This window comes from Bidens hawaiensis, unplaced genomic scaffold (genome assembly GCF_021521415.1).
Source record: "Bidens hawaiensis isolate Kalapana, Puna unplaced genomic scaffold, B.hawaiensis_p1.1 tig00025960_1, whole genome shotgun sequence".
NCBI lineage: Eukaryota > Viridiplantae > Streptophyta > Magnoliopsida > Asterales > Asteraceae > Bidens > Bidens hawaiensis.
Window position 1 is genome coordinate 1 of NW_027494162.1, and position 12,368 is coordinate 12,368.

Here is a 12,368-nt window from a genome sequence, read left to right on the forward strand (position 1 = left end):
TGGCACGCACGTGTGCGTGTGTATGAATCTTGTTAAACGGTGCTGATATCGATTCGGCTTTTATGCAGTTGAAAAGCGGGTGTGATCCAACTTCCACAACTACACTGGATTCCTGACCAGTTAAAGTAACCCAACCGCCCTTCGCAGTGTGCACACCACAACTTTCCTTCTAATGCACCTTCTTCAACTACACAACAATAAAAAGTTGACATGGCAAACCACGTAAGCTAGAAAGCGGTCATCAGGTGATCACATTACCAAATTACCCGATTTAGAAAGCATATTACCAGGTCATGACATTACAAGAGGTGCACATATAAACTTGGTTTTGAACCCGAACCAGACCTGGTTAGGTTGAAATCGGTTTACAAACCGATACTTTGAAACTAGTCAAACCCAAACCAAACCACTTAAAAGCCGGTTTCAAACTGGCCAAACCTGATCCTTTCCCTCTCAAAAAACCAGGTTGGAAGACGAACCGACTTCAACAAAAACCGGGTTTGACTTTCTTTTACCCAATCTGACCCGGTTTTAATACCAGTTTGCGCCAAAAACCCAATTCGTGCACCTCTAGACATTACTGAGCATGATTACCAAAACTTGGGGTGTGCATGAAACCAAAATAACCCAGCCCAACCGAAAACGAATGGTTGATTTTATGTTTTTCCAAAAACAGAATTTACAATTTGCTTTCGGTTTTGCATGTACTGATAACCCCAAAAACCAACTTTTGGATTATAATTTTTAATTTTGAATGCTAAATAATTTATAAAATTTAATAAAAGGTGTAGCCCAAAATTTTTAGCCCCAAATGGTTAATAATAAATTAATCATACATTAAGAAAACAATTAGAGACAAGGTTTCTTGCCCACATTATTTTGGGTTGTTTTCTGGTCGACCTTGTGTGTTGATCCGTTTATTTTTATAAATTAAAAAACATATATATTTTATATCATAACTTAAAACGGATTGAGTAATTTATACCAAAATCTAAAAATATAGAAGAAATGAACATTCGGTTTTATAGTTTTAAGGATATCATTTTATACCTGTTTTCATCCAACGAAGAGGCTCAACAAAGACCGAAGTGCACTCAAGCGCATCACCATACTTGTTGTAATAGTTGCGGCTATTCCTTTTATGCCACTCAAAAGAACTCTCACCCTCACCAGGAATATGTTTTATAACATTGTCCTGCAATGCAACAATTCGCCTGCATTTTTTGCAACGAAATGCCGGAGTCGGGATTATTTCTTTCTGTGATGTTCCGGTCACAATTGAAGCTTCTTTCTTGGTCAACCCAGGGTCATCAGCAAACTTAGAGCTGTCAATTTTCTCTCCTCGGTTATATAAGTCACCTAACACGTAAAATATTATTAAAAAAAAAAACTAAACTGAAATGGGCCAAACGGATCTAAAGTCACTTAGTATGTACACTTATTACACGAATAGCCACTGTGGTAGAAAATACAGATAAAGAGCATAGTACGATAACGCTTTTGGTCCTGCCCGCCCGCACGTACTAAGAGGTGGAATAAATTAAAATTACAGTGACTATCCGTGTAACTAATTTAAAACTTTATTACGGATAAAAGGTGTAATCAGCCGGTTTTGATTCCAGCATAAAGTATATAACTTGGGTAAGAAAACACACCTAAAACCTTCAAATGGAAGCGTTTGTATATAGTGCTTGAATGGTCAACCTTGAAACCCATATCTTCAAACATGGTCAACTGCACCTCAAAGAGAACACATTTTCAGAATCCACAAGAAAGTGAAAAATATAATTGTTGTGTGATATTGTTAAAACCTGTTCTAAGAATCCATCATTAGGGCAAATAGATTCATTGCTTTGGCGTAACGATTCAAGTGCATCTGCAAAAAATTGTGGGAAAATATTGCATGAAAATTTGTATACAAAATTAAAGAAAACACCAAGTAATTATCCACATCAAACAAGAAATCTTAAAAAAAAAATAGAAAAATGGATGTCGTCAAACCTTCTAGAGAAAGCCGTTCGGTTCTCATCAGGTAGGCTGTAATAATGGCTGCACTGCAACAAACACATGCAAATAATGGTGTAAACCTTTAGGGCCTTAGGGCTAGAAAAAAACAGATAACTTAAAATTATTCTTATTCTTTTAAATCTAGAGGTAGTAAATACAAAAATTAGAGGTGGTAGATCGACCCATTTACTTATGAATGGGTCGATTTGGGTAATCATGTTTCTAACATGGTATATGAGTAATATCAAAAAGTCAAAACAATTAGCTAAATAGGAAACAAGTCAAAACTCACCTTAAGTGTTTTTTCAAATCATAAATCCTCCTAAATCATCCTTCTTACAAAAAAAATGTATCTTCTAAAAATATGATTTTTAACGGACTGCGCAAAAAGAACAAGATTTTTAACGGACCGCGCAAAAAGAACAAGACGTTTATTCTGTTTCTTTTAGGTCATACAAATAATATTAAAACAATTAGCTATAAAGCAAAACGGAACGAAAGTCGCTTGAGGTGTAATCTAAAAGCATATAACCTCCTAATTAGCGTTTCTATACAAACAAAGATAAAAGTATGATTTTCCAAAGCATAAAACCTCCTAATCATCCTTTTAGAAAAAAACCTATCCTGTAAATATACTATTTTTGACCTGCCGCACAAGAAAAACAAGAGAAATTTTGATCAAACCATACGTGAATTTAAAAAATAGCTAAATGGGAAACGGGTCAAATGGGTTGAAAGTCACCTGGAGTGTATTTTTAAAGCATAAAACATCCTAATCATCCCTTATATAAATAAATATCTTGTAAAAATGTGATTTTTAGCGGATCAAACAACAAGAACAAGAGAAAATTTGATTAACCTGATATGTATTTTGTCAATCAGCTAAAAAGAAAACGGGTTGAAAATCACCTGAATTGTTTTTTTTTTCAAAACCTCCGAATCATCCTTTTTATAAAACATATCTTGTAAAAATATGATTTTTAATGAGCCAGGCCTCACAAGATAAACAAAGCGAACAAAAAGATTATATGCGTGTTAAATTTACCTTCTGGATACACCCGCAAAGCAATGCACCAAAACCGAGCCCGTTTTCCTACTTTCATCAATAAAATCCAAACAAACTTCCAACGAATCCAACAAATTCTCACTCTCCATATCCCTCAAAGGCACAGCCATCCTGACCAGTTTCAAATCATGACCCGCATTCTCCAACACATAAAGAATCTTTTTCGGTTCATCTGAGCCATCACCCTCCAAACTTTCACCCGACCCGCCAAAGTACACGGTCCGAATCTCTTTCGTAGGAACCGAAAAACTCGATTTCCATTCCGAAAAAAACCCGATAGAAGCAGAGCTTAAAACTGATAAAATATGAGTGATTTCTTTATTGTCACCCAACAGCACTTCTGCTGCTGCATTGATGTTGCCTATGAACAGATTCTCACGCACCAAGTACAACATAATATACAAAACCCCCCAATCTCTTCGTAAACCCTAGTTCATAATTTCACAAAATTCATGGAAGTTAGATGCTTAAGTAACAAATGTTTATTAAATTAAAACCAAACATTACAAATATGATAAAAAAATTGGTGAGCAATAAATAATAAGGGTGTGAACGAGCTCGGCTCATTTTAACTTACGAGAGCTCGAGCTCAGCTCATGACCTTGTTTTTTCAAGCTCGGGCTCAGCACATTTATCACGTATTTACGTTTATATAAACACGTAATTTAACTTTTATATTCTTTTAATTACTTTTATATAATTTGAGAAAAACCTTAAACGAGCCAAAGCTAGTAAACATATCATATAACATACAAAGGGGTTGCGATGCAACTTGTTGCCCGTTTACCTGCCACTTTATCGTAATCATATGAAATTAACTGGAACTTCATTTCTATTCATTTCCAGTCACAGTCATTAAACTAAATAATAATAATAATAATAATAATAACAATAATAATAATAATAATAATAATAATAATAAACAATTAAAAAAAACCCAATTTCTTTGTAAACCCTAAATCCTAGTTAATAATTTGAGAAAATTAATGGAAATTAGAAGCAAAGATATCGACTTTATATCAGTTAAAACTAAATAGATATAGTGAATTTGATCGGAAATTGGTGGGTAATTAATAGATAAGAAAACGTACCGGAGCAAGAAATAGGTGTTCCGGTGGCGGTGGTCGGAGAAAGGTGGGAGCTTGTGGTGGCTAGAAGAGCGTGCTTATCATCATCGAATAACGGTTGTTTATTCCTATAATATTCGACTCATAAAGTGTAGTATAATATTTGGAAAATAAATTAATATTAAAAAAAAACCATACCAGTTTATTTATTTCAATGTTTAGGGTGGGCGATAACGGAACTGTTAACTTAAGTCGAATCGAAAATTGATAAAACTGGAACTAAAATTAACGGAAATTTGAATTAATTGAAATCCGATTATCGACTTTTTTTATATCCTCGGTTTACCGAATTGAATGACTCATATTTTCATATATTTCTGACTTTTATACGTTTACTATTTCATGTTTTAAACATTTATTTCATGTAATCGTAACTCTATTTCATCATTTAAACATCTATATCATTTACTTATACATGTATTTAATGTATTTCTAAACAAATTTTTAGCCCTCAAGTTTGGTTTGGGTTATTAACTGAAATTAAACTTACCTAAAACTGATAAATTAGCTGAATTAACTGAATCGATTAAACCGAAAACCGATTTGTTAACACAAAAGATTAACCGATGACTTTGGTTTTGGTATAGGTTTAGGTTAATAATCGAACTAAACCGTGCACAACTCTACCACTACTTCAATAATTATTTAAAATCCAATGAAACGAGTTTCACATTTTGAAGTGGCAATAACAATTCATTAGCATGTATTAGAGTATCACAACCGTGATGTGGCAACATGAGTCATATAAATGTGACGGTACTAGCGTGGTGGTTTGGTGGCGATGCTAAAGTTACAAATAACTTTTGAATGGTGTTATTAAACTTGCGATTAAAGATGGTGGTTACTCGACAACCACGATGGCATTGGCATTAATGGTGGATGTAATGGGCTGGCAACTCTAAGACCATGTGTATTCGTAAAGCTTCACATCCAGGGGTTATGCGACACGTGGCGCCTAGTCAGAGTTATGGTTTTGTACAAAAACAGGCTGTAGTCATAACTCTCCACATCCAGGGGTTATGCGCCACGTGGCGCCCAGTCACGTTTACACTTTTTTGCACCCACCACCGGATCCAATTATTCCGACCACCACGAAACCCACCGGATCCAACTATTCCGGCCACCATGAAACCCACCACCACCATGGTGTCACTAGATTCTCCGATTTGACGCCGTCGGAGTTCCGGCCACCATGAAACCCACCACCACCATTTTTCCGGCGATCCCGTTACCACCCACCACCACCACCATTTTTCTCCTTCTTCTCCGATCTGTAACTCACCCACCACCACCATTTTTTCTCCTTCTTCTCCGATCTGTAACTCACCCACCATTTTTTCCAACGATCTCGTTATCACCCACCACCACCACCATTTTTTCCGGCGATCCCGTTAACAACAAGACCCACCCACCCAACGGTATTTTTTTTGGATGTGTGTGCCATTCTCACGTTGTATCTAAAACGCACCAAAAAAATTTCAACATAACGCGGGGGGGGGGGGGGGGGGGGGCGGTGTACCCCCCGCGTTTTCACCCAAAACGCAGCCACAACGTGACCATTACACATGGTCTAAAAAGAATGAATCTTTATTAATATAGTAACATATGAAATCAAAAATAAACTTGCCATCTTTTCTCGTTGTGTAACCCCAACTATCCAAGCACAAAAATACAATGGAGGGTCTTATCTATGCTAGATTTGGTATGGTGTAACCTCGTCATAAACTAACTCTAATCGCATAGTTACTTATGTTATTTTACTAATAATCTCAAGAAATGTTAAGACTAGTTTTATTGGTAACCTCATAGGAGGTCATGACACCATTTAAGAAATAAACAAAAAGATTAAATCCTTTTCACCCCCAACCTAGGTCACAACCCACCTTTAAATTAAATATTCTTTTCTTTTCTATTCTTTAAACAAATTTGTTTTTTTATATAATTTGATTTTTATTTAATAGTTTATATTATTTAACTTATTTTAAATATCTAAAAACACAGTCTTATTTAGTTTATTTTTATGAACTTTTTCATATAAATTTTATTAAAAACGGAACACTTTTGAAAATATGTATTTTTTTTAATATTATCATGTGTAAATTTTTATTTTGTTAATACTTGTAAAATTCAAGCTCTTTTTTATGAATTACGATATTATCTTTTCTAATAATTTTTTATGCTTAAAATAATATTTGAGAGTCAGAAAGACTAAGACCATGTGTAGTGGTGGCTTTGCCACCTGCGTTTTGAGCCATAACGCGCCACCCCCCCCCCCCCCCCCCCGCGTTATGTTGAAGCCAAATTTCCAAGCGTTTTATATACAACGCTGAAAACACAAGGAAAACACAAGGGTATAACTTTGGAAACACCGCCCCCCTCCAAGTTATGCCAACTTTATGACTACACTTGTTTTTTATACAAAACCATAACTCTGACTGGGCGCCACGTGGCGCATAACCCCTAGTTGTGGAGCTTTACGACTACATATGGTCTAATAGTCTAATACATGGAGTATTAGTCTTGAGATCTATCGACGAATTGCAGATCTATCAAGTTATATGATCAACAGAGCACAACTTTACAATAGAGAATCTCATAATGCTCTAAAAAACGATCTGATTGAGCATATATGGCACAAATTTTTCCTTGATGAATAATTATGTAGTTTCCATCTTATGTATTTGCAATTTTAAATTTAGTGTCATGCTTGTAACTTGAATTATCTTTTTAATTAAATATTTTCAATGAACGTAATTTTTTTAATATTATTTATATTTAAAATAATAATGTTTAAAAAAACAAATATTTTTTTAATTTTAATAGATTTTATATAATAAATTAAAACATAAATAATATATATGTATTATGTATTAAAATAGTTGGGTTTAGTTGGGTTATGAATAAAAGTAAAAAATTGGGTTAGGTTGGGAGTTGGGTTGTGTATGTAAAAGAGAGAGAAATTATTTTTTTATTAAAATGTTTGGTTGGATTGAGTTGAGTTGTTGATAAACATAGTCTAAAGGGGGTGTGATGCGCCTCAAATGAAGGTGTTTTGTGACATTGTTGAAAAAGGTTATGATTAGAGGCTTGTCTACACATAATATTCATAGAAAATTACATTTTTATTGCCCAAGTGACACCAAGAGTAAGAGTGTTTTTTGTAAGATTCATAATGCTTCTTACATCAAATGTTATAATAAATCAGATAGATGTATCATTTTATGTTGTTAATAATCTTTGAAGTGTAGAATAAGGTCATAGATGAATCTTAAAGACAAATATTGGAACTTTTTAGCTAAAATGGGCTTAAAGTACGTAAATCTCTTCAAATTAACTACCTGTTCAAAGTCTTTAAACAAAATTTTAACTTCTTGGAGTCTTAAGTGAACTATATTCTTGGATTCGAGCATATTTAGTTTCAAAATTGGTTACTCTCTTAACCAATAAAACCAAAGAAATAATGTTTTCTCACGTAAATCCGAAATGCTTTATAATTTCAAAAGGAATCAATTGAAAGAAGGTTTAAAATGAGAATGAAGATAATTGTTTTGTCTTATTTACACCACATGTGTAAACTATTAATTTCTTATGTTATGTTTAACATAAGAAGTACATTGCATGTTATTGTTTATTAATTATTATAAATGACATACTATAGGTAGGTTAGTATCGAGTCTATTACGCAACCCAACCCCATTGGTTCAATCGTTAAAAATAGAAAAGAAGAGTTCATTCGTGTTGATATAAATTAAATTAAATCAATGTGAAATCAAAATATACTACAAAAGACAGGACAAGTGAGACTTACTAAGATGAAAATAAAATTAAAAAGGAAAACCAGTTTATCATTATTACAAAATATAAAGTAAAAGGAAACTAATTTATCAATCAAAAACAAATTATGATATAACATTTTAAAGTTAAAAGAAACTACTTTGTCATCTAATCAAGATAAATATTTCTAGCGTTACTTTTGTTTTCTAACATCATCGGACGAGTTAAAAACGTCATGCTAAAATGAATCAAACCCAATTATCAAATGAACAGTTATGTTAATATGTTATAATAAAGCCAGATTATCTTCAATTATAAACCGGACGTTGGCGTCTAACATTTCATATTATTTCCAAAATTGTTGTCCTTAACTTCTACAAATTCTAATAATTTCAAAAAATGTATCTAATTGATGATGTAGTTATAAAACATGAATTTGAATATAAAGTATTTGTTAGTTACGTTGTGCATTATACATAAAAATAGCATATATTCTTTCATATGATGGAGACACATGGGGCTCACTTTTGACAATAAAAGAAAACTCGATTTGGCAAACCTTAATTATTTGAGGAATTATGCCTTGTTGTGGGACCCCAACTCATGTTTTAGTTGATTAAGTGTTACAAAATTATTGGTCTAGAGATGTTCAACGAAACCGGTTCCTGAACCGAACCGGTGGACCCGAACCGGACCCGAACCGGTTCCTACCCGTTTTTTGTAGGAACCGAACCCTATCTGATTCAACCCGATAATCCGTGACCAGTTCGTGCATTTCTGAGTGGGGACGGGTAGGAACCGGAACCGAACCGGAACCGGTTCTGGAACCTGTTCGACCGGAACCGGTTCGGAACCGGTTCTAGCCGTTGGAGTAGTTCTAGCCGTTGGGAAACGGTTTTATGGCCGTTTTTTGACCGTTGGGGTCAAAAATGGCCGTTTTTTTTGGCTCCCCAAACACCCCACTACTAGTATAAATAGGTATTTGGTGTAATGGGTTCATCACAACACTCAAAACGCAAACCCGAACGCAAAAAAATACAAAAAAACGCTATTACAACGTTCTGAGTTCTCTAATCTCTTGTTTTCTCTTCTTCTATATTCATATTTGTTGTTATGGCTGCCTCACAATCATCGGTTGGTCAAGGTTCCACCGCCGGACCAAGTTTCGTTCGTATTGTACCTCATAATCGTAATCAAGAGATTTGGTGCAATTGGGATTTGGTTGAATTGAGTGACCATTCATTGAAGGCTCGGTGCAAGTTTTGTCGGATTTATTTAAACCCACTTTCGAATTCAAATTTGAAGAAACACATCGAAAGACCGTATTGCAGGGCGTTGAAACAGAACGTCGAGTCGCAACAAACGCAAATGGATAGTGAAGGCGGAATATTTACATACCAAATTGATCGAGTTCAATATCGTATGGCGAAGTTTGTGATTCAAGAAGCTTTGCCGTTTAGCCACTTCGACAACCCTCGCTTAACCGCCATGATTCGAGATACGCTTCAACCACAATACACTCACGTAAGTCGTCATACTTTTAAACGTTATTGTTTAAAATTGTGGAAGAAGGCCAAAGAGGTACTAATTGCATATTTTGAAAATATAAATACGGGAATAAACTTAACTAGTGATGTTTGGTCGGCTCCACATGGTCTACCCGAATCTTATCTTTGTGTCACCGCTCATTGGGTAGACCCGTCATCGTGGGAAATGATGAAACGCACCATTGTTTTCGAACTCTTTGAGTATCCACATACGGGAGATAATTTGTTTGAAATTTTAGATTATGTTATAAAAACTTATAAACTAGAAAATAAAATATTTTCAATTGCATTTGATAACGCGTCGAATAATACATCGGCGGTTGATAAATTAAAATTAAAATATACGCCGATTTGCAATGGTGTATTTTTTCACTCAAGGTGTGTTGCACATATCATTAATTTAATCGTGCAAGACGGACTTGCTTCGGATGAGGTTACATCGGTTATAAACGATTTTAGACTAATGATACATGAAGTTTTTAAGAAAAGTAAAAAAAGACAAATGGAATATAGAAAATTTTGTAAAGATACGGGAAGAAAAGCTTTGGGAGCTAATTGGGATGTACCTCATCGATGGAATTCCACTTGCATAATGTTTCAAAGTGCTTTGAAACAAAGAGAAACCTTACAAATGTTTCATTCTAGTCTTGCCGAGAATGATTTGGCAATCCCCTTTTCAAATGAGAAATGGGAAATTATCAATGACTTATAGACTTTTCTTGAAGTTTTTAAAACATCAACTACGAAATTATCGGGAACGTATTATCCGACAAGTCCCTTGGTTCTTTCGGAGTTATTTTTAATCGTTAACAATCTTAAAGAATTTGAAAATAAAAGTCCAATGTTTTCAAACATCATATTACCAATGTAGTTTAATTTAAAAAAATACTTTCTTGAATTGCCACCGGTTTTTACTTGCGCCGCCGCTTTAAACCCAATGCTAAATGTTACGGGGGTTGAATGTGTGATAGACGAAATTTTTTCAGCCTTAGATATGCATGAAGTTGACCCAAACTTTTCAACAGAGGCAAAAAATAATTTTAACTTGAATTTTAAATTTATGTATGACTTTTATTTAAATAAATATGGGTCAAACATACACATGCCTATGCCGGGGGGGGGGGGGGGGGGGTCTTCATCAAGTTCAAGTGCTACTAGAGTACGAGATCCCATGATTAGCCTTATGAACACCGTTCGCAACGCAACGGCTAAAAAACAAAGGGGTAACACCCCTTCAAGCGAACTAGGAAAGTATAGTGCAAATGATTACTCTACCGGTTTATCCGAAGAGAAATATGGCACTTTTGATGTTTTGGCTTGGTGGAAGGTAAAGAAAACCGAGTTTCCGATTCTTGCCACCATGGCCCGTGATTTACTAACCGTCCAAGCTTCTACGGTAGCTTCGGAATCCGCTTTTTCTCTTAGTGGCAGGGTAATATCGGTGAGAAGAACAAGACTAAATTCGGAGTCGGTGGAGATGTGCATTTGCTTAAAGGATCACTTGGACTCAATCGATCGTATTCAACACGTAACCACTCTCGAAGATGAAACACCACTTGATGTTCGAGTGCACGACGAACAAGAAGACATTTCTACAAGTAATTCCGAGGAAGAAGTCGCCGCTCAATAATTACGACGAACAAGAAGGCTTTTCTAGAAATAATATGTCACAACTTTATATTTATAAGTTTAATGTTCCCACTGATGAGTATTCCTCATCAGTTAATTGTTTATTTTTATGTTAATTGTTTTTTTTATTTTTCATGTTATACAAATACGAATCGTAGTTTAGAATCCAAATCGCAAACGAAAAACGAAAAAAAAAAAAAATTTACACTGTAACCGGTTGGAATCGGTTACGGTACAGGAACCGGGTTAGGAACCGGTAAGAACCGGTTAGATAGGTTAGGGGTCCGAGGGTGGGAGAACCGGTTCGGTTCCCTAACCGGTTCGAGCCTGAAACCGGTTTAAAAGGGGGTTTTGAATATAGGAACCGGTTAGGAACCGGTTCCGGTTCCTAGTCCCAAACCGTTTTGAACATGCCTAGTCTAAACACTAAACAGCATGCCCATGTGTGACAGGATCTAAAACAACATGTCAACATGCCATGGGCCCAACTTTAATCCAATCAAACTCTTATGAAAACTTTGTGCAACACATATATATGTGACATAGCAACGTGTCTAAATAAAATAAATGTTGAGTTACAGAATGAATGACACGTTAAAATATGAAGAAACCATGAGTATGACTAGAGGTCCAGTCTCAATTAACATTAAACATACATATCACAAAGTTGGACCTTAAGATTCAATGCATGACATGAAGATGATACTATTAATATTATGGTCCATGTTTAAGCATAAAAACTGCAAAAATCAAATAATATTACATGTTCCTGGGAACGTGTATCAAATAATATCTGGTGTATGTATCAGAACTAATATATACAAGTATCAAATAATATCTGATAAAAGCATACTAGCACGGGAACGTGTATCAGAACTAAATCAATATATACAAGTATCACAGTTAAAGTAATATATACATGTTCCCGTGCTAGTACGCTTATACACAGTTGACAGGTACACAAAATTCACCCAACAAAGTTGTGTTCCTAACATTATTGTTACAATGACATAACATTGTTTCAAAAGTACAAAACAACAATACATCAGGAACATAACCGAAAACTAACATTAACATAACAAACAATACAAAATTCACTCAACCATCATGTGGTTTCTAAACTAAAACACACTGAGGCCTACCTCTGTACAATTCTCTAGATTTTGACATCGCGGTTTACTGCAAATGGCCTTGAGTAAACGTTTTTGCTTTCTTGTT

General features: G+C 34.8%; 1 protein-coding gene across 1 annotated transcript; it reads right to left on the reverse strand.

Moving 5' to 3' along the window:
- Window positions 1-6: 6 nt before the first annotated feature.
- LOC143572502 (uncharacterized) lies at window positions 7-4,220 on the reverse strand. Its single transcript, XM_077057653.1, has 7 exons — window positions 4,165-4,220; window positions 3,053-3,501; window positions 2,002-2,054; window positions 1,812-1,876; window positions 1,656-1,734; window positions 1,051-1,359; window positions 7-187 (listed from the first exon to the last, which is right to left on the reverse strand). Exons 2-7 carry the CDS (start codon window positions 3,466-3,468, stop codon window positions 33-35), a joined length of 1,077 nt encoding a protein of 358 aa, XP_076913768.1. The 5' UTR covers window positions 3,469-3,501; window positions 4,165-4,220; the 3' UTR covers window positions 7-32.
- Window positions 4,221-12,368: the final 8,148 nt, after the last annotated feature.